This window comes from Ovis canadensis, chromosome 4 (assembly GCF_042477335.2).
Source record: "Ovis canadensis isolate MfBH-ARS-UI-01 breed Bighorn chromosome 4, ARS-UI_OviCan_v2, whole genome shotgun sequence".
NCBI classification, from domain to species: Eukaryota; Metazoa; Chordata; class Mammalia; order Artiodactyla; family Bovidae; genus Ovis; species Ovis canadensis.
This window is the reverse complement of record NC_091248.1, coordinates 43022046-43045866: the sequence shown is the minus strand read 5'-3', so window position 1 is coordinate 43045866 and position 23821 is coordinate 43022046. Positions and strand designations below refer to the sequence as shown.

The window sequence follows — 23821 nt, the reverse complement described above, 5'->3', positions numbered from 1 at the left end:
CCAAAGTCAATATGGTGCATGACAATAGGAATCACAACAAGCAATGTCAAGGGAAAGTGAGACACAAGGGGAGAGAGTTGCTTTCAGTAAGTCCTTTATCCTCCTCACCCGAAAATACCCATTTCAGCGTGAATTTTGGACTTCCAGAGTTTTATTTTGCTGACAAATGTGGCTTTTATGTACTATCTTCCCTGGTAAATTCTGCACACTGTTGCATTTTTCCACAAGTGGGAAAGTCCACTTTGTCACTGGATAAAGATGAATTTACTACTCTAATAATTTGCAAAGAGCACAAAAGTATCAAGAGCATCTTGTAGTCATAAGAGGAAGTGGAGAATGTGATCCGTTAGGATGCATTTTGTGTAATGACTTGAGAGTATATTCTATATTAAAATCCACCATGTCTAAATTTCATTTTATCTACATTCTACTCTCAAACTTCCACACCATGTTCTTTGGAATATATTTAATGTCTAAGATCTGCAAGTTCTCACCTACACAAACTCTGCAGCCAGCAAGTTCTTTGTTAAACTACAGCTGTACGGTACCACTCAAAAAACAGAAAGGGAAACTGTTTTCTTTATGTTCTGCAGGGAGCTAAAGACAGATGGAAATAGATAATTTCCATGGACACCCTTGCAATCACCATGATTAATTTTATTGGCCAGATTCCTCAGATTTGAAAGCCTTGAAAGAGGGGTGTTGAAACTGTCACAGTGACATCTAATTAAGAAGGAAATAGAGCCTTAAGAGAAATACTGACTCTCCTTTTCATCAAAGGATAGTAAGTTATATAAAGAAGGCACCAAATCCTCAGTAGGTAACCCAGCCTTTCTGATACGTTCTTGACCTCTTCCCCAATGGTCACCAGCGCACATAGCTACACATGTACACCCACATGCACAAATGCATGCCCCGAATTAATTAAGCCAATCCTTTTCAACTAGAATGTTTCATCTAGCCTTCCTGGTAATGACTGATAGATAAGATACCTAGATAGATACTTGGAACCTCAGGTAGGTGAAGCTAAAAGATTGATATGATTTTATCATTTTACCCAAGTCCATATTTTAAAGCTCACATTTAAACAAATAAACACATACATACTACACATATGTATATAGAGAGGAAATTCTCACACACACGTCCCTAGATGATAGTCAGAATGTCTGGACTATGGCCAGGAGACTAAGCGTAAAGATCACGATGTTTCAACACTATTATATCTGTTACCACAAAAGTCAGACACAAATAATTACATTTTCTAGAGAGTGAAAATACAATGAATCCTTATGATTTTTGCTCTTGTTATTACCTTCATAAACAAAATTAAAGATTTTAAAATTAAAAAAATAAAAAACTAAAAAAAAGATTTATAAATAGTCTATTTATTAAAACTGTGTTTATATATTACAGATGAGAAAAAAGTTATCTCTGTACTGAAGTAGTTGAGTAAACGCTGATTTTTCATGGAAGGGTAGTTTATGTATTCTTTGATAAATTTTGAATTAATAAAAATTCAAATAGTAAGAGAATTGAAACATAGCAGTGATAGTAGTGTTTAGGATAAAATTATCACATCGATAAAAAATTTTGTATATCTTCTCTTTTTTAAAAAAAATTGGGCCTGGGTATATTTGTTGTTAATTTAAAATGACTCTTATCTCAAGGACAAAATTGCAGGAAAATTTGGCTTTGCCTTAGAGAAAATAGAACATAAGCATGTATTGATGCAAATAAGAATAATACATGTTTTGTAGAAAATTATTTTCCTTCATGAAGACTGTTCTCTACTCCTGGGAAATAATCCTGTCTTGACTAGGTTTGTATTTGTTTCATTAGGGTGTAATGCAAAATGTACCATAATGTTATCTCTTTCAGTATAACGCAAAGGGGAACATAAACCGCAATTCTTTTGGTGTAAGAAATGCTTGGAAATTAAGTCATGGCTTCTAACCTTCTGAGTCATGTTCTTTATTTGAAAGAACTGTATTTGAGCACTAAATAATAAGAAAGAAATAATCAACTACATGGTTGATTATTACTGTATTTACATCAGTTACACCTGAACAAAAGTCAAATTCAGAGCCTCTCTTCTGTATTTCAAGCTGCTTTAGAGGCTTTGGTTCTTATACTCCAGCAGGTATTTGATCACCTGGGCTTCATCCCAGAATTGTGATTTTACTTAGGCCTGGGTGTGGCCTAAGAACCTGCACATCTACCTCTCAGGGGATGGAGCTGTTGCTAGGCCAGGGACCTGACTTTGAGGGCCACCAATAAAATGCAACCTCATTAAAACAGTCAGGTTTTACCTTTTAGGCAGATGTATTTGAGTCATTGCATTTCTATGTATTTCAGTAATAGCTATAGCTTGCAAAATATAAAATCTATTATATTCAATAAAAAGTAATGAAATGTGCTTTATTTCTTTTTCTTTACTGCAAGCACAGTGTACATTTGTTAGTTCAGCAATCTAAGAAGCCAGTAGGAAGTGCTTTCAGAGTCAAAACTTGACCTTACATCCTTTATTGAAGGATTACACGTAAAAACCAGCTGTCAATAAATAGTTGCCTTGGTTTTTGCCATTCCTACAATACTTTGATTTAGGTCATACCTGAATGGTCTAGCAGTTTTCCCTACTTTCTTCAATTTGAGTCTGAATTTGGTAATAGGGAGTTCATGATCTGAGCCACAGTCAGCTCCTGGTCTTGTTTTTGTTGACTGTATAGAGCTTCTCCCTCTTTGGCTGCATAGAATATAATCAATCTGATTTTGGTGTTGACCATCTGGTGATGTCCATGTGTAGAGTCTTCTCTTGTGTTGTTGGAAGAGGGTGTTTGCTATGACCAGTACATTTTCTTGGCAAAACTCTATTAGTCTTTGCCCTGCTTCATTCCACATTCCAAGGCCAAATTTGCCTGTTACTCCAGGTGTTTCTCGACTTCCTACTTTGGCATTCCAGTCCCCTATAATGAAAAAGGACATCTTGTTTGGGTTTTAGTTCTAAAAGGTCTTGTAGGTCTTCATAGAACTGTTCAACTTCAGCTTCTTCAGCGTTACTGGTGGGGGCATAGACTTGGAAAACTGTGATACTGAATGGTTTGCCTTGGAGACGAACAGAGATCATTCTGTCGTTTTTGAGAATGCATCCAAGTACTGCATTTTGGACTCTTTTGTTGACCATGATGGCTACTCCATTTCTTCTGAGGGATTCCTGCCCGCAGTAGTAGATATAATGGTCATCTGAGTTAAATTCACCCATTCCAGTCCATTTTAGTTCACTGATTCCTAGAATGTTGACATTCACCCTTGCCATCTCTTGTTTGACCACTTCCAGTTTGCCTTGATTCATGGACCTGACATTCCAGGTTCCTATGCAATATTGCTCTTTACAGCATCGGATCTTGCTTCTATCACCAGTCACATCCACAACTGGGTATTGTTTTTGCTTTGGCTCCTTCCCTTCGTTCTGTAATTATTTCTCCTCTGATCTCCAGTATCATACTGGGCACCTAATGACCTGGGGAGTTCCTCTTTTGGTATCCTATCATATTGCCTTTTCATACTGTTCATGGGGTTCTCAAGGCAAGAATACTGAAGTGGCTTGCCATTCCCTTCTCCAGTGGACCATGTTCTGTCAGACCTCTCCACCATGACCTGTCTGTCTTGGGTTGCCCCGCAGGCATGGCTTAGTTTCATTGAGTTAGACAAGGCTGTGGTCCTAGTGTGATTAGATTGACTAGTTTTCTGTGAGTATGGTTTCAGTGTGTCTTGTAACACCTACCACTTACTTGGGTTTCTCTTACCTTGGGTGTGTGGTATCTCTTCACGGCTGCTCCAGCAAAGCACAGCCACTGCTCCTTACCTTGGATGAGGGGTATCTCCTTAGAGTGCCTGATGAACTATGGAATGAAGTTCGTGACGTTGTGCAGGAGACAGGGATCAAGATCATCCCCATGGAAAAGATGCAAAAAAGCAAAATGGCTGTCTGGGGAGGCCTTACAAATAGCTGTGAAGAGAAGAGAGGTGAAAAGCAAAGGAAAAAAGGAAAGATATAGGCATCTAAATGCGGAGTTCCAAAGAATAGCAAGAAGAGATAAGAAAGCCTTCTTCAGCAATCAATGCAAAGAAATAGAGGAAAACAACAGATTGGGAAAGACTAGAGATCTCTTCAAGAAAATTAGAGATACCAAGGGAACATTTCATGCAAAGATGGGCTTGATAAAGGACAGAAATGATATGGACCTAACAGAAACAGAAGATATTAAGAAGAGGTGGCAAGAATACACAGAAGAACTGTACAAAAAAGATCTTCACAACCAAGATAATAATGATGGTGTGATCACTCACCTAGAGCCAGACATCCTGGAATGTGAAGTCCAGTGGGCCTTAGGAAGCATCACTATGAACAAAGCTAGTGGAGGTGATGGAATTCCAATTGAGCTGTTTCAAATCCTGACAGATGATGCTGTGAAAGTGCTGCACTCAATATGCCAGCAAATTTGGAAAACTCAGCAGTGGCCACAGGACTGGAAAAGGTCAGTTTTCATTCCAATTCCAAAGAAAGGCAATGCCAAAGAATGCTCAAACTACCGCACAATTGCACTCACCTCACATGCTAGTAAAGTAATGCTCAAAATTTTCCAAGCCAGGCTTCAGCAATACGTGAACCGTGAACTTCCTGATGTTCAAGCTGGTTTGAGAAAAGGCAGAGGAACCAGAGATCAAATTGCCAACATCTGCTGGATCATCAAAAAAAAGCAAGAGAGTTCCAGAAAAACATCTATTCCTGCTTTATTGACTATGCCAAAGCCTTTGACTGCGTGGATCACAATAAACTGTGGAAAATTCTGAAAGAGATGGGAATACCAGACCACCTGACCTGCCTCTTAAGAAATCTGTATGCAGGTCAGGAAGCAACAGTTAGAGCTGGACATGGAACAACGGACTGGTTCCAAATAGGAAAAGGAGTACGTCAAGGCTGTATATTGTCACCCTGCTTATTTAACTTATATGCAGAGTATGTCATGAGAAACGCTGGACTGGAAGAAACACAAGCTGGAATCGAGATTGGCGGGAGAAATATCAATAACCTCAGATATGCAGATGACACCACCCTTATGGCAGAAAGTGAAGAGGAACTAAAAGCCTCTTGATGAAAGTGAAAGAGGAGAGTGAAAAAGTTGGCTTAAAGCTCAACATTCAGAAAACGAAGATCATGGCATCTGGTCCCATCACTTCATGGGAAATAGATGGGGAAACACTGGAAACAGTGTCAGACTTTATTTTTTGGGGCTCCAGAATCACTGCAGATGGTGACTGCAGCCATGAAATTAAAAGACGCTTATCTCCTTGGAAGAAAAGTTATGACCAACATAGATAGCATATTCAAAAGCAGAGACATTACTTTGCCGACTAAGGTCCGTTTAGTCAAGGCTATGGTTTTTCCAGTGGTCATGTATGGATGTGAGAGTTGGACTGTGAAGAAGGTTAAGCACCGAAGAATTGTTGCTTTTAAACTGTGGTGTTGGAGAAGACTCTTGAGAGTCCCTTGGACTGCAAGGAGATCCAACCAGTCCATCCTAAAGGAAATCAGTCCTGAATATTAATGGGAAGGACTGATGCTGAAGCTGAAACTCCAGTTCTTTGGCCACCTCATATGAAGAGTTGGCTCATTGGAAAAGATTCTGATGCTGGGAGGGATTGGGGGCAGGAGGGGAAGGCGACGACAGAGGATGAGATGGCTGGATGGCATCACCGATTCGATGGAGGTGAGTCTGAGTGAACTCCGGGAAATGGTGATGAACAGGGAGGCCGGGCGAACTGCGATTCATGGAGTCGCAAAGAGTCGGACACTGAGCGACTGAACTGAACTTACAGTACTTTGGGCTAAAGCAAAACTTTATAAACTTAAAGCTCATGATTGCCATCTGCTGACACATTTGTGAATTACAAGTAGTCTGCATGGTTGGTATATACTGTGTTCAGATTTGGGGGTTTTGTATATTCCTTCCCAAAAACCATTAGATAAATTTATATGTGACTTTATACATGTATTTTCCCTAAGTAATGTATTTCACAATTTATTTAACAACTAAAATAAAACTGTTTACCAAGTTGAACACGTTTATTTCAAACAGCTAATCTATACTGAAACTATTTTAATTTTTCCTATTAACAAAGTGAAATTATAAGTTTGTCATCTCAGTATACATAGTTCATATCTAGAGTGAATTTTATCAATAGATTTTTTATTTTAAGAGGATATATTTAAATCTTTAATTGCTAACCTTGAATCAAATGTTAATGTAATTAGATTGCTTACAATGGCAGTATATTGAAGAGGAGCTGAAATTAATCATGCTAACACCTATATATATATATATATATATATATATATATATATATATATATATGTATATATATATTCCTAGCAGTGGAGCCAAGGCATTTTCCAGTCTTTAGTTCCTCTTTAGTGCTGGGCTTTGCATTGCTATTCATTCAAAAATATCATAAGCTTCTGCTCCCATGTTCAACTTTACAATCTTAATGAAACTGAATCAAACATATTAAACTGAAGCATCAGTCAAGGACTCAAGAATCACTTAGTATAAACACTTTTTGTGCTTAGTACTGCACTGTCATTATCTCTTTTAATCCACACAACTTTCCATACCTTTACAGTACAAAACTTTGGCCACCTCATGCGAAGAGTTGACTCATTGGAAAAGACTGATGCTGGGAGGGATTGGAGGCAGGAGGAAAAGGGGACGACAGAGGATGAGATGGCTGGATGGCATCACCGACTCAATGGACGTGAGTCTATGTGAACTCCGGGAGTTGGTGATGGACAGGGAGGCCTGGCGTGCTGCGATTCATGGGGTCGCAAAGAGTCGGACAGGACTGAGCAACTGAACTGAACTGAAGTGCAATAACCAAAATCTTCAACGATAGGAGGGATCTCATGGTACTTGTTTTTTTTCTTTCCTGGGGTGGTGGGTAGAACAGGTTAATCTGGGAAAGTCACTCCATGATGGTCAACATTTACATGCTTTTATCCCTTGAAATCATGACACATGTGGATAAACAGTCAAAGCAGATTTAGGAGACTAAAAACTAAAAAAATTTTCAAAGTCAAACAAGAAAATTGCCTTTAAACATCCAAAGAGTTACAAAATTACTTCATATTTTACATTTGTGTAAAATCATTACCAGAGTAGTTGATTTCAGGTAAGTTTTGTTTTGACTTAATTGTTCTGATGTCCAACTGGTTTTATTTTTGTTTGTTTTTTGGGGTTTTTTTGGTTGTTGTTATTGTTGTTTCATTAAATTGTGTTTGGAAAAATTGTTTTTATTCACGTTTTATCATCTGCAGATGGAGAAGGAAATGGCAACCCACTCCAGTATTCTTGCCTGGAGAATGCCAGGGACGGCAGAGCCTAGTGGGCTGCTGTCTATGGGGTCACACAGAGTCGGACACGACTGAAGTGACTTAGCAGCAGCGGCAGCAGCAAATCTAGATACATCTTCACTTCCAAGAGAGGTTTTGACCAAATTGCTCTGGAATGCCCCCTAGGCATCAGGGGATTTTAAGGTTCTGCCAGGTTGAGAATACTGGACTACAGAGTCTAACACAGGGAGGCTACAGGGCTTTGCAACAAAATCAAGGTAAAGGCAAGGTAATCATTTGCAAATGTAACATATTTACCATTAGGCTTTGGGAGCAGTTTTATCCCATTCTCACCTCATGCTAAATTTGGAGTCAGTTAAAAAGTACTAAAGAAAATGCTTTTTATTTACCTTATTTAAACCTTCTATAATGTCTATAGTATACTGATTTTACAAGTGGAAAACAGGTATCGAGAGATTAGACATTTTCACAGTACCTAGGGCACATGGGAGGGTGTTATACCACTAATTGATATACATTTCTCTTGGCACTTAGGATCTAGGCATAAACATATATTAGATGCATATTTCATCACTTAGTCTGTAAACTCTTCATCACCTGTTATTTTACTCATTTGTTTACGCATTTATACATTCTTTCATGCATGCTGTCGGCAAGAAATTATAGTCAATCTAAGGAAGAAATGGAACATTTTTTTTCAGGCCAATTTGAGGTTTATAAACCTGGGAGACACCTTTCAGAAAGCTCTGAGTGTTGGGGCCAGTGTGAGGAAAGCAGGAGAGACTCCATCTTGAAGCCTGTCATGCATCTTACAGACAGGATGTGAGCTGGGCCTGAACCCTGCCCAGGAGTGAGGAAACTGTTGCTAGTGAAAACCAGGTCTCCTGGAGACTTCCTTCCCTACAGATGGCGAACGGAGATTGTAGTTGAGGTCAGGAAGCCCCTGGTTAGATTCACCATGGAGACATCCCCCTTTGATGTATAATCATTGTTCCTCCCTCTTTAACCTTAATTGTGTGTTCTCCTAGCACCTACTTGTAAAACTCAGTCATATACAACAGAGAGGTTGCTAACAAGTAACCAGTCACGTGGGCAGGGTGGGGGGTGTATAAAACTGGGCCCATCAGAAACATCAGGGTCCTTGTTGGGAACTGATTCCCCTAGGACTCACTGGCGTAATAAACTGTACTCCGTTGTGTTTTGCGACTCTGGATCCCACAACATGAGGAGTGGTCTCCCTGTTGAGGGCAAAGCACAATTATATACTATACGTTTTTGAGACAAAGGGTTATACATCAAATGATGCACTGACAGTTTATACAGTCCAGATACGCACTTTCAAAGTGAGTGAGGAGTCATCGTGACCCCTTACAGGCTTGCGGTGGAAGGTTATCTCTTAAGGAGGTCTGGTTATTGGGCATGCGCAATACACACTAAAGGGGAGGGAGGGAGCCCAAACCAGCAGAGAAAATTCTTCCGTTTAAGTTTTTCTTGTCTTGCCATAAAGTATGAATTTTCTTTCTTTTTCTTTTCTTTTCTTTTTTTTTTTTTTTGAGTCATAAGGGGGCTGCAGTGGTGAACTAGACTGATAATCAGGGTCCCAATCTTAGTGAGCTGGGGTCTATGGAAGGCACAGGAAGAAGGCCAGGCAATTAAAATAAAACTAACATAAAACAAGAGCTTGAAGGTGGTAAGTTACAAAGATGGAGAGCTACCTTATCTTTAGGTGGGGAAGACAACTGTGGTAGCAAACTATGCAGGGGGGCGGGGGTGGAGTGGGGTGGGGTGTTGCTGTTTCCCTGGTGGCTCAGTGGTAAAGGAAATCTCCTGCTAATGCCGGCGACTCCAGTTTGATCCCTGGGTTCGAAAGTTGAGAAGATTCCCTGGAGAAGGGAATGGCACCCCACTCCAGTATTCTTGACTGGGAAATCCCATGGACAGAGGAGCCTGAAGGGCTGCAGTCCATGTGGCTAGCAACACAACAACAAACTATGCAGAGGAAATGAATGTAAAATCTAGGCTGAAATTTCCCCAGTGAGAGAAGCTACCCTATTCCCAGATAGGAGGAGCAGCGTCAGACTGAAGAGCAGGAGAGGAAGAGGGGGAGGAGGGGAAAGGATGAGAGAGGTGTGGGGAGGGGCAGAGATGGGTTGAAAGTGGGTCACTGATCATGGGTGTGGCTAGCTGAGTGTGTAAAGTGAGGAGTGGGTAATGAAAATGCTGGGTGCAAATCATAAAATGGCTTGGTAATTTATTAGCCAGATTAAGGAGTTTGGGTTATCCGCTGGAAAATGAGGCGCCTGTGTGGGGCTTTAAACAAGGCAAGTCATGGTCATATTTGTGTTTCAGAGATCTGGTTGCACTTCTTGGCCATGAAACTAAGCTTCCGCACGCAACTCTGTAGTTTTGGAAGCACGGACTGAGAGAAATGTCCGAACAGAGGGACGTTTCAGCTTTGGGTCCCACAGGTGTTTGGGCTTGTGTGATGTTTGAAGGTACCAGAGAGGCCCCAAGGATGACAGCTGGACGGACAGAGCCCTTTGGAAAGAGGGGTATGTATCATTTCCCGAAGTAGTGATTACAGAATGAGAGAAACTGATCTGGAGAGAGACGGAGGGTTCGTTTTCAGAAGGGTTGCATTTGAGACATCTGGATTGTTTTTTAGGATTGGATTCTCTGCAGGAAATACATTCCATAAATATTTTTAAATTTATAATTGCACAGTCTAACTTTGTAAATCTACCAAACCACCTCACTACTGGATATGATCAGTGTGAACCCTTATTAAATCTACAGTCTAAATCTATTGAGGGCGTTAGCTAAAACATAGGCTGTGCTCCCTGAAGAGATGAGGTGATGGTTAAAGAATGCTCAATCCTTAACCACAGGTTCCTAGCTTCACAGTGGTTAAAGTTGTGGGGGAACGGTTGCCCCCTGCTGGTAAGAACTGAATACTGCAGCCCCGGGAGAGGAAACTTCCTAGGGGCGTGGTAGCTGGTGGATGACGTAAAAGGCGGCGTCCGGATAGGCGGTTATTGACTGCGTCATTAGTGCGCGCCGTGGGAAACGTAGCTAGCCGCATGGCTGAGGGTTGCTCAGTGGCTCCGAGGCCGAAGGCGGCCTCAGAAGGGCCGGCCGGCGTCTTGCCTTGCCTAGAATTGCCTACCTACGCGGCTGCTTGTGCGCTTGTGAATAGCCGCTACTCCTGCCTGGTGGCGGGGCCGCACCGAAGACACATCGCCTTATCGCCGCGCTATCTTAACAAGAAACGCACCGGTATTCGAGAACAGCTCAATGCAGAGCTCCTGCGCTATTCCGAGAGGTACTGGTCTCTTACATTTTTTGTTCCCAGAGTGGACATAATGTTAACGTTAATAATCTTAACGTTGCCTGTCGCTCCTTTGGGGCACGGGACGGGGCAACAGGGGGACGTTTAGTGGCAACAGAACGAGGTCGCACCAGCTACCGCGAGTTTAGCCGCGGGGCATTCTGGAGTCGCAGTCCACCTCGGGAGACTAGTGCCTCCCTGGTCAAGATCTGTGCCGAGTCCGTTTCGTAGACAGGAAAGAAAACGTTACGGTGACAGGAATTGTGTCAGCGGAAGGGGTAAAGAAGCTCGCTGCGAGACAGGTAAAGATAAAAATAGACCAGGGGTCCGGAGACCGGCTAGTTCTATGTTTTCTCATTTTAAGATGAAAGTTTGGAATGCAATAGTTAAAAACATTCTCACTATATAGAAAATTATACGCGAAGCGTTAATACTTCGTTTAATTATTTATAAACCACGAAGATTGGTTTTGTTTTGACCCTGGTTCTTTCCCATGGTTTTTTTCTCTTGGACTTGATCAGGGATGAAGAAATACTATTAACCGTGTTTCCTTTTTAAGAATGGGAAAGCCTGATGCTTTTGAAGTTGAAAAAAAACCCTAGTACATTTAAAGTAAGATATTGGAAAATGACTTGCGCAGTTTCTCAAGGGATCCTGAACCCTACACAGATTAAGAATTTAGAATTTACAGTTTGCTCCAAGCACCTGCACACACTTTCACTTGTGGGTCTATTTTGAATACTAGAGAATTGGGGAATAAAACCAAAGAAACAAACAAGACCCTTATTTCAGGAGCTATAAGGGCTAGTAAAAGAGATGTAGTCCAGATAAATCCAACGAAATGTTAAAATCTGACAAATCTAAGTTATAGTCAAGAGTGGTGAATTGGATCTTAGGACCTTTGAGAACAACTTGATAGGAGGAGGGTACTTCTGAGATAGTAGCATTCTGGGCAAAAAGAGTGGCATAAACAAATGGATACTGGTTGTGAAATAGAATACTTTGACCAGATAATTGTGAGCACTTTATAACTAAAGTTTATATATCAGGAGAAAAACATTGGGTACAGCTGAAAAGCTGGGCAGTTAGGGGTCGAGTGGATCAGAGATGGGGTGGAGGATAATTCAGAGGATGTATTTTGCTCTTTCTTTCCTGCCTCTGCCAGGTGTTTTGGGTTTTTTGCTTGTTTTTCTGTGTGCTTAAGCCGGAAACTGGGTTACCGCTTCATCCTCTGCTGCTAAGTTGCTTCAGTCTTTTCCGACTCTGTGCGACCCCAGAGACCGAAGCCCACCAGGCTCCACCGTCCCTGGGATTCTCCAGGCAGGAACACCAGAGTGGGTTGCCATCTCCTTCTCCAATGCATGAAAGTGAAAAGTGAAAGGGAAGTCGCTCAGTCGCTACCTCTAGGTAGCCTACAATTCAGAAAACACTAGACATACTCTTGAGACAGTGGTATCTCTGGAATATAATCAGATTTGTAGTTTAAGAAACCACTTGATAAGAGTTTGGTGGTGGTTTAAGGAGGGTGAGGCAGTAAGCATGGAGAACATGTTTATAATTAAGAGATTGTTACAAAGTGTAGAGAAAATTGATGAGAGTTTGCATTTGGGAGATTTAAGGATATGGAAAGTAGTCATAAAATCTGGAAACATAAATCTTTGATCTGTAACCAGTTAATGGTTTCACTTGACAGGCTAGGGGAATAGGAGCCATTACCCCCAGAAAGATGAAGTGGTGATTGGATAATGATAATTTCTGTAACAGAATTGGGATAGTATGGCCCTGTGGCCTCAATTGCACTCTGAACAAATCTGAACTCCCCACCTTACCCCATTATTTTTGGGGTGTGCTGAAAACTCCAGTTTATTCTATGCAAAAGGGGTACCATAGATTAATAATGAGGGATAGAACATTTGAACATATCAATAATTGTAATACTGATCAACCATTTATCATATATAGTTTGTTTCCAGACTTTGGGGCCATCCTGTACCATCAGAGAGGACCTGCTTCTCAGGTTAAGAAATGAGGAAAGGAAAGAGTTGAGAATGGCTCTTACATTAGTCATCTCAGCAGCAGCCCTATTTGACAGATTGTCCACGTTCTTTTACCCAGTGACAATTTTTTAAAAGATGATCGCATTTCAGTTTTGAAAAATCTGCTTAGAGAAAGTAGTTTCTAAAAATCACATTAAAATTTCTATCTTTAAGAGGTCATTAATGACAGCTCTTGAGTTATTTGAAAATGGCAAATATGTTCCCTTCCAGTAGTTCCAGTTTATTAATTCAAAATGTCTCAAAGAACAAATGAACTACCAGTTTCCATGAAGAGTCAGTGTTGACTCAACTTTTTCAGTATAGGTGGTAGTTTAGTTGCTAAGTCGTGTCCGACTCTTGTGACCCCATGGACTGTAGCCTGCCAGGTTCCTCTGTCCATGGGATTCTCCAGGCAAGAATACTGGAGTGGGTTGCCATTTCCTTCTCCATCTTCAGTACAGAGGCCCTTTATTCTCATGTATAATATATAAAACTCTTAAGTGTGCATGCAATCTGCTGATCCCTTAAACCTGATATGATTGTTCTCTCAATATCTCAAGTGAGGCTACCACTCTGCCTGGAAACATACTTAGGATGGTTTCAGAAAAGCAAAAGAGGAAAAGATATAATGTTGAGGTATCTGTCTCTCTGATAATTTTTACTATATTTTATGCAATGAGTTGCTGCCCAAAATTCATACAAGCCATAGGTAGCAGTTCTGAACCCTGCAGAACTCCATTCACTCTCTTGAAACATGCTTTACTGTACTGAAATTAAACTTAAAGATAATATTGGATTGGCCACAAGATTCTGGTCAACCCAATATGATCTACCAACACAATCGGGAAAAAAAAATTCATTTAGAACTAGAATACAATAAAATGTATCTCAGTGTGATGATGCTCAAGCGTGGCTACTCAGAAGGAATAAAGTAATTAGATGCCTCCTGAAGCAATACCTTGAATCCGTGTGAAAGTATTAGTTGCAAATGTAGAGTGATGCAGGGGTTTTAAGCTGACAACTCACATCACATACAGTGTCTATGGTGGTAAAATGCTCCTCTGAAATCATGTGCAGTTCTCAGTAAAGTGCCACACAAAAGAATCTACTCTTGAATTTATATATTAGTTATATTCCTGAAAATTTTAATTGACATTGAAACCATGCAAAGATCATTTTATGTTCATACGTATACACATTAAGTTAGGTACTATAATCAATTATTTATAAATATTTATAAAATGAGGCTTGTCCACTCATTTAAATCATGCAGACCTGGGGACAGTTTTTCATTGTGTAGGGCTGTTTTTATATGGCAGAATGTCTCCCATCCCTGGCCTTCACAGGTGTGACAACTATGATTTATTCCACAAACTCCCAAATGCCACCAATGGGACAGCAGTATTCCCCCACTGGAAACTGATTTGGGGAAACAAAGTCTTGTTTCTGTTTATTGTCTGATATGGCAGTTATTTTTAACCCCACCTTGCTCTCTGTTTTCTGGGCCTCTAATATTGTCTTAGTGATGTGTAGTTCCTGTTTAGGAAAGCTACATGCAGAAAGCCTTTCTGGACTAAATCTCAGTGTTTATGGATTTCCTCGGAGAAGGCGATGGCACCCCACTCCAGTACTCTTGCCTGGGAAATCCCATGGACGGAGGAGCCTGGTAGGCTGCAGTCCATGGGGTCGCTAAGAGTCAGACACGACTGAGTGACTTCACTTTCACTTTTCACTTTCATGCATTGGAGAAGGAAATGGCAACCCACTCCAGTGTTCTTGCCTGGAGAATCTCAGGGACAGAGGAGCCTGGTGGGCTGCCATCTATGGGGTCGCACAGAGTCAGACACGACTGAAGCGACTTAGCAGCAGCAGCAGCAGCAGCATGGATTTCCTAATTGGGTAATTAAGTTGCATTCTAGTGACTCCTGGCTGTTTTAAAACAACTGCTCCTAGGTATAAAGTCTTTCTTTTATTCTGTGTGAACCATTCTAGAAGTTTGAGTTCACCAAAAATGTTCTCTGCTCTCAAAGACCTAAGAGTCCTCTCTAGAATCCAAACATATAAGCAAAGATAAATAAGAACAGTGATAAGCTTTCTCAGGGTTCCCAGGTGGCGCTAGTGGTAAAGAACCCACCTGCCAGTGCAGTAGACAGAGATGCAAGTGTGACCCCTGGGTCAGGACAGATGCCCTGGAGGAGTGTATGGCAACCCTCTCCGGTATTCTTGCCTGGAGAATCCCAGGGACAGACTGTTGTAGGCCTGGGAGGCTACTGTCCATGGGGCCGCAGAGTCCAACATGACTGAAGTGACTTAGCGTGCACGCTTTCCTCAGAGTCCTGTAGGAGTAGAGGCAGCGTGGCTTCAGCCTTGCCTGGGGAGCCAGGGAAGCTTGCTGAAATAGGTAATGGCTGTGGCAGTGAAGCCACCAGCTCAGCCTCCTTACCTAGTTATAATTTTTAATAACTTGGAAATGGCATTTGGAAATAGTTGTCCAGTCCCTCAGTCGTGTCAGATTCCCTGTGAGCCCATGGACTGCAGCACAGCAGGCCTCCCTGTCTTTGGAAATAGTAGTGTCCCCTAATCCTGACTGTCACGCTCCGAATTACAGTGTCAGAGTCAGTTCTCGAAAGCTAATCTAATTGTTATTTCTTACTTCCTTGGCTTAGACGGTAAAGCATCTGTCTACAATGTGGGAGACCCGGGTTCGATCCCTGGGTTGGGAAGATCCCCTGGAGGAGGAGATGGCAATCCACTCCAGTACTCTTGCCTGGAAAATCCCATGGACAGAGGAGCCTGGTAGGCTCCAGTCCATGGGGTCGCAAAGAGTCGGACACGACTTCACTTTACACTAGCAACAGTTGCAGTTCGGGGGTTTTTCTCCATCAAGTTATTGGCTTTAACAGTTCAGGGCTTCAATTTGAATCCTAACACCCCTGCTACATGCCCTCTAGTACAGATATTCAGTAATGGTGGGTAATACCAAAATTGCCATGGTTCAGTAATAGTCACATAACAACATTTTTCTTACCAAGTCTCATTTTTTACCTCCCATTCTAGCATAACTAGAATTCAAATGGATAGCAAATAGGGAAGATGGATCAACTTATTGCTTTTGTATAATGGACATTTTGTTTCTGGGTATTTACCTTGAATAATTATTTTTAAGTTAGCCATTATTTTGGAACCCTTGGGTGAAACTGAACCACTAAAGTTGTTACAGGCTAATCATATATTATTGTATATGTATATATTTTCACCATGGGTGTGATTATATTAGGAGATGTATACTTTCTGGACTTGGAATCTGTATAATGGCCTAGTTTAAAAGAGGATAAATAACATTTTCCTTTCCTTTTTTTTAATAGCCTTTTAGGTGTACCCATTGCTTATGATAACATCAAAGTAGTGGGTGAATTAGGAGATATTTATGATGATCAAGGACACATTCATCTTAACATTGAAGCAGATTTTGTTATTTTCTGCCCTGAACCAGGGCAAAAACTTATGGTATGTATCTTTTTTCCTATTGTTCTTTGTACAATTATTAAATTATGTAATTTGGAAAAATTTAAGAGACTGTACACTTTGGGATTTTACAAGGATTGTTATTTCAGGTAACTAAAAATCATTTTTAAAGAAAACTTTTCAGTTTAGGCTTTTAATTTTTATTGAAGTGTAGTTGGTTTGCATTGTTCTGTTTCAAGTGGAAAGTGATTCAGTTTAGGTACGTGTGTATATATATGTATTTCAAATTCTTTTCTGTTATAGATTATTACAAGATACTGAATATAGTTCCCTGTGCCACACAGTAGATCCTTGTTGTTATTCTGTTAATCCTAACCTCCTAATTTATCCCCTCTCCCCTTCCCCTTTGGTAACCATAAGTTTGTCCTTTGTGAATATATTTCTGTTCTATAAATAAGTTTATTTGTGTCGTGGTTTTAAATTCCACATATAAAGTGATATCATGTGTTTCTCTGCTCTTCTCTGTCTCACTTAACTTCACTAAGGATGATCATCTCTAGGTCCAGGCACGTGGCTGTCAATGGCACTTCATGGCTGAGTGTATTCAGCACGTATAACACATCCTTATCCATTCGTCTGTGGATGGGCACTTCAGTTGCTTCCATGTCTTGGTGACTGTGCTGCTGTGAACGTTGGAAGCATGTCTCTTTTTCAAGTAGAGTTTTGTCTTTTTTAGATATATGCCCAGGAGTGGAATTGCTGGATCATATGGGACTCCGTTTTTAATTTTTTAAGGAACCTCCCTACTGTTCTCCATAGTGGTTGCACCAGTTTATATTCCCAGCGACAGTGGAGGAGGGCTCCCTTTCCTCCATGTCCTCTCCGGCATTTATTGTTTGTGGACTTGGTGGTGAGGTTGTTCTGATATCTGTGCAGTGACAGTTGCATTGGCGTCTGTGCATTTTTCTAGGAATCAGCCATGTTGAGCGTCTTCGTGGGCCTTTTGGCATCTGTATGTCCACATATGTGCAACACTGTTTTAGGTTACTGGTCTTTTCATTTCAGAGGCATTGCTGCTATCTTGAATTGGTACTTTTCTCTTAATTTATCATATTATACTCTCATACTTACTGCTTTCTAGATCCCACCAAAGAAACTTGGCTCCCTCTTGGTTGTGAAGATATTATTCTATACGATTCTAAAATTTTGATAGTTTTTCCTTTCTTCATTGAGTATTTAATTGATAAACTTTGTCTTTTACAACAGTTTTAGAGAAAAATTGAATGGAAAGTATAGTGTTCTCATATACATCTCACTCTACCCACCCCCAAAAAACCACACATAGTGTTTCTCTTTTTGATAAGATGTGGTGCATTTTAATTGTTGAGCCAGTATTGATACATTAAGTACAGTCCATGGTTTATAGTAGAGTTCCCTGTTTCTGTTGTACCTTCTGTGGGTTTTGACAAAGGTAGAATGACATGAATCCAACATTATAGTATTCCTATGGAATAATTGGTCACTGCTCTAAAAATCCTGTGTGGTCTGCCTATTCATTGCTCCCTCTCTCCCCTGGAAGCCATGGCAACTACTTTTTTTTTAAATTGTCTCCATAGTTTTGCCTTTTCCAGAATATCATATAGTGGAATCATAGAGTATGTAACTTTTTCCAGATTGGTTTCTTTCACTTGGCACTATATGTTTAAGGTTCCTCCATGTCTTTTTCTTGATAGCTTATTTTTGTTGCAGAATAATATTCCGTTGTATAGATGTACCAGTTTGTATGGACCACCTGGAAGGTACCATTCTGGACTCCAGACTCCTTATGATGACAGACAGGTTTTACTCTGTCACACATGGAAGGAGGTGCTGATGATACTAAACCACATTGTGTGTATATATATGTTATTTACAGTTCTGTAATTCAAAAGGTGATTTTTTAAAAAGCTTCAGGTTTTCATTCATCTAGTTTATATTTGTTGATTCTTAAGGGAATAGGAAACTTGGAAATTTTAACCTTAAAATCATATAGAATGTATTGTTATTTTACTTTTAAAGCTTCTAATAACGTTAAGCTTTAGTTAAAATACCCATGCTCAAGGTGAGCTTTCTAAAAAATTCTCGTGTTCCTAAATTGATATTTTAGTGTGACATGCAGTAAGCTTTAAATGAAGATCAGCTTTTTTGATATCACATCATACCATTATTTTGGTATTTTCTCTGAGGATCAGTTTAAAGATTATAAGGTTCATTTCATCTTTCTGGCGCTCTTCTTGATGTAATACTCATTTTTTCCCTCTTCTCAGGGAACAGTTAATAAAGTGTCCTCGAGCCACATTGGCTGCTTGGTCCATAGGTGCTTCAATGCCTCCATCCCTAAACCTGAGCAGATGCCAGCTGACCAGTGGCAGACGCTGCAGATAAATGTGGGTGATGAACTAGAATTTGAAGTATTTCGTTTAGACTCAGATGCTGCTGGAGTATTCTGCATTCGGGGAAAACTAAGTATCACTAGGTCAGTTCCTAAGCACATTATTACCATTTTGATACTTAATCATTTCTACTTAATTCTGAATTTAGGAAACATAAGTCCCTCTTTTAAAAGTTAATTTATTAGACTATTTGTACTTCCAAACCACAGAGTCAATGTAAATACGAATCTTAAGTGTTATGACAGTGCACTGAATATTCTAAAGCTTTGCATCCAAGTGGTCTACGTCGTAATAATTCAGTTTTTCAAAGTATTGTCATGTTCTTAATCTTTTTTAAAAAAATGTTAATCCTTGAACTTGAGACTACTAGAAGCTTAATTATATTAACTATTAGTGTTTTGTTTTTACACAGTTGAAAACAAAAATTATTTGATTATTGTCATTATACCAGGTAGATCAGTTAATTTCTGTATTTTTCTTGTTTGGAGTTCTTTTAGGAAATACTCTGATCCTGACCCTGGTTTCATGGCAGGGCCTAGTTGAGGGGTCATACTTCCTCTGTTATCAAGGCAGAATCTAGAAAAAGTTGCTAAGAAATGAGAATGTGGACTAAAGTTTTAGAGCAGCTGACCCACAGAACTTTCTGTAATGACAGAAGTGTGCTGTATGCGTGCAGTATAGTAGCCTCACTCTTGAGGAATTGAAATGTGTGACTAGTATGTCACTGAGGAAGTGGGTTTTTAACGTTACCTCATTGAAATTACTTAAACTTAAATAGTTCTATGTGGCTGTTGCTAATTCAAGGGACAGCAGTTCTATAGAGACCTACTTCACTGATCTTTATTTATTTCTATAAAATACTCAGAGCTTTGCAGCATAATACTGCTTCGTGCATGCTCACTCGGTCATGTCGACTCTTTGCAACCCCACAGACTGTGGCCCACGAAACTCCTCTGCCTGTGCGGTTCTCCAGGCAAGAATCCTGGAGTGGGTTGCCATGCCCTCAACCCAGGGATCAAACCTATGTCTCTTCCAGTCTCCTGCATTGGCAGGCAGATTCTTTACAACTAGCGCCACCTGGGGATCTAATACTGCTTCAGTGTAGTTTAAGAAAAACAATGGAACAAGGATTGGGATAGTAGATGGGGAACTCCGACATTTTGATAAATACCAGAAGTATGTTTTCTCCCTATCAGATGTTACTGGTTTGGCTAATATGGCTGGGTGGTGATGTTTAGGGTTCAGCATTTTCTGAACCATATTAAAATTCAGAAACCCTGTTTTGACAAAACTTTTATGTCATTTTTATGTGTGAAACAGTCTGGGAAAAATACTCGGGAAACAAAAAATTTAACATTTCTAAGACTACCAATGTTCTGTGACAGTCATGTTATTTTGTGCTACTGTCATAATTTAGAAAGACCTTACCATGTTGGAATATTCTTGATCTTACTTAGTTCTTTTATTTTTGCTTAATGCTCTATGAATTTTTTTAATTCTTACAGTTTACAAACCAAGTGCTCTGCAGTTCCTGAAGAAGCACCAGAAACTGGCACGGATGAGCCTGTCGAAAAACCTCCAAAGAAGAAAAAGAAAAAGAAGAAAGACCTAGAGCCATGTGAAGTGCAAGGCGGTAGCACAGAGCCAGCAGGACTTGCAGATGCTACCATGAAGGATGAGACAGACCTGCACGTTAGTAACAGTGTGAATGGCCTCTGGGAGGAAGAGCCGCCGAAGAAGAAGAAGAAGAAGAAGCACCAGGAAGATCAGGACCAAGAGCCTGTCTACCAAGGCAGTGACTCCAGTGGTTATCAGAGTGACCACACAAAGAAGAGAAAGAAAAGAAAGCGTGAGGAGGCTGAGTCTATGCCACTTGTGGAACGTGCACCTAAAAAGAAAAGGGAGAAGTAACTTTCTTTTGTGCGTTTTAAATACGATTTGGTTTGTTAAAGATTTATACACAGTAGATGATGAAAATTTAAATTAAGAAATGTTTTGTATTGCAGTATTTTGCATAACAGGGAACATTTTGATTAGTTGAGTTTTTGGTACTAAAATTGATTTGGAAAATACCAGTATTATTAAAGTGCCACTTCTTGTATACAGAATAGAAAGGTAAGAACGGCCTTCATTCTCTCCTGCTTCCAGTGGACACATTCTAAATAAAATGGTTTATATAGTCCTGAGACTAACAAAAGGGCTTGTGTAATGCAGTGATATCACGTATATCATAAAGAATGAGTTTTGAGCTTGGGGGTGGTGGTTACAAGTTTTGAATTTAGTCATAGTGTTACATGCCATGTCATTAGGCTTTGTTTAAAATTTAAGTCATTTACCAGTTTTAGGTTTTTTGTTTGTTTGTTTCAATCATGGCTACTGCAGTAGTTTTGTTGTTTACCTTGGGATGGTGTGTCAGAGGTATTTCTGCAGTTTTCAGAGCTCTTTAGAAACTGCCCTCTTCGAACCGTAGCCCTACCTGTGGATCATGAGTTAGGAAACAGTGCTGACTATTCTTTCCTTCTCTGTGCGTGTGTGGTGTTCTCTTTTATGTCTCAACCATTCTGCTCTTGTTGTGTGTTGGAGGAGGAGTCTGATGAAGACAGGATAAAGGTGATTCTGACTAGTGGGGAATTTCCCTATTTTTCATAACTGAGTTAGGCTACTAGAAACTATTAGGAAAACAGTTATACACTGCTTTCACTGATAAAGTGTGGAATATGTCTTAACTATTGGAAAACACTGAAGAAGGAACTGACAGGCGAGTTTGGCCTGATAATCAGTGCAAGGTTGTGTTCATTCATTCAGCAAAATTCAGTGTACTTGTGTTACGCGTAGTAGACCGTCATTCTCCTAAGGTCGGGGGTATAATGGCAAACAAGGCAGGAATGGTTCCTTCCCTCGTGGAGTGTCACAGGAGGAGCAGATGCGCACGTACAATGCAAGTAAGACAGAGAATGACTCATTCTGGAAAGTTCTAAAAGGAAAAAAGGTTCTCTTTTCCCACTGCTGTGATGCATGGCGGCCCCTTTCAGTTGCCATTTATCTCGTGTCAGACGCAGTACCGCCCTTACTGTTTCCTGCCTGCGCCAGCAGAAGATGGAGTGGGAGAGTCGTTCATGGCGTTTGTCTGTAAACACATGTGCTAGACAGTGGGAAGAGCTGCGCCGGTGTCCTTCCTTGCCAGTAAGTTCATGTGGATATTTAGTCCTCACAATGAAGCTAGTTCAAGTTGAGATGAGGTTTGAGATGAGGTGTCAGTATAAAACACATCAGACTGTGAAGGTGTACAAAGAAAGAGTGCAGCATACCTCAGTTTTGTATACTGGTGAGACTATAATATTTTGGTATAGTGGAGTAAGTAAAATATTCAGTTGGCTTTTTCGGTTTTTGTTTTTGCTTTTTAATTTAAAAATTGTATCTGAGGCCTGTGTTGTCTTTGTTTTGTAGAGCACTGGTTTGAAGGATGATTTGAAAAAGATTCATAATGTCTGACTTAATATTAAAAGTTAACGTTTAGTGAAACAGTTCTAAATTCCTGATGGTAATGGCCAAGCAAGCTGTTAAATTAATGCTATTCATAGCAAAATACATCCTGGCTTACCAAAATAAATTCCCACATATTATTTTTACATTTTTTAAGTATGCTGAACTTGAAACTAAATTTATCCATGGTTTTTCACAATGACAGGAGCAGAACCGGTCATTTGCTTTGCCTCTAACAGTGACAGATTTTACCTGATACGGAAACCGCTGATTATGGTATCATCCACATAGCCTTCAAAACATTTCTTACATGCTACACTAATCTAGGTTTTTCCTTTTCTGTCTTGGAATTTGCTCATTAAAATCCTCTAGCCTAGCCTAAACCTCTTACCCTCGCTTCAGTGCCTTATAATCACTGGAAATAGAAGTTTGAAATGTATTTAGAGCTATGCTTCCCACAACCCCAGTCACACCCATCATCATACAAACACTTCATACAACTCAATGTGAAAAAAAGCCAAACAACACAATCAAAATATGGGCAGAAAACCTGGTAGACATTTCTCCAAACAAAGCATACAGATGAAGTACAGATCAGAACGACAGCGAGGTGTCACTTCACAGAGGCCATCATTAAGAAGTCTACAAATGATAAATGCTGAGAAAGTGTGGAGAAAAGGGAAAACCCCTGCACTGTGGGTAAGGATTTAAATTGGTGCAGCTGCTGTGGAGAACAGTATGGAGGTTCCTTAAAAAACCGAAACTACCGTATGACCCAGGAATCCCGCTACTGGGCATATACCCAGAGAAAACCATAAATCGAAAAGGCAACATGATCATGGCGGTCTTACACACAATACCCAAGATGGGAAAGCGTCTTAGATGTCCATCCACATCTGTGAGTGGATAAAGGAGCTGCTATACCTATATACAAGGGAATATGAGTGATCAAACTAAGTGAAGTAAGGCAGAGAAAGACAGACTGCACGGTATCACTGATAGGTGGAATCAGCAATTGAGATGCAGGGACTCATGAAGAACAGACTCACTTCAGAAACCCACTGAGTGTTAACAGAAGGGACAACATCAGGAGAGGGAATATGTCAGGAGGTTGGCCTTAACGTATACACACTTACATATATAAAACTAGGTCACCAGCAAGGAGCTCCTGGACAGCCCAGGGAACTCTACTCGTCAACACACTGTAGTAACCTGTATGGCCAAAGCATCAGGATCAGAGTGGATATGTACCTCTACGTATACCTAAATCAAGATGATGTGCACCTCCAACAAACATGGTACGTCACCTGTACTCCAACATGAAATACACATAAATCTGACAACTGGAGGAAATGCCTACCATAGTCCCCTCAGGCCTCGGTCACCCAGGATTGTGACACATTCCTGGAGTTTGAACAGCCTTGCCTGCCAAGGCTGGACCCTCCTGGGGCTGAGGGAGCTGAGGGCGATAACGGAGAAATGAGGCCCCTAAGGTCCTCCAGTGTTTGTCCGTTCTAGAAGAAGCAGCCCTCTCCAGACCAGGGCTGGTTATCCATGACTAAAACAGTCAGCACACAGGGACTCGGGAGAGCAACTGTGCTGAATAGCTTCGAAAGTCATCTGATAGCCATGCCTCCTGGTGCTGGGATTCTTGCACCAGCATCTT

The 23821-nt window shown here is 40.5% G+C and overlaps 1 protein-coding gene and 1 pseudogene across 1 annotated transcript; one reads left to right on the top strand and one right to left on the bottom strand.

The window, feature by feature from the left end:
* Positions 1-175: 175 nt before the first annotated feature.
* On the bottom strand, positions 176-10493 carry LOC138931529 (craniofacial development protein 2-like; annotated as a pseudogene).
* On the top strand, positions 10433-22538 carry POLR1F (RNA polymerase I subunit F). The gene is given in 5 exon segments (XM_069586642.1): positions 10433-10733; positions 16141-16282; positions 18547-18755; positions 20178-20562; positions 20564-22538. Coding segments are annotated over 5 exon segments (1074 nt in total). The 5' UTR covers positions 10433-10491; the 3' UTR covers positions 20660-22538.
* The last annotated feature ends 1283 nt before the right edge of the window (positions 22539-23821 follow it).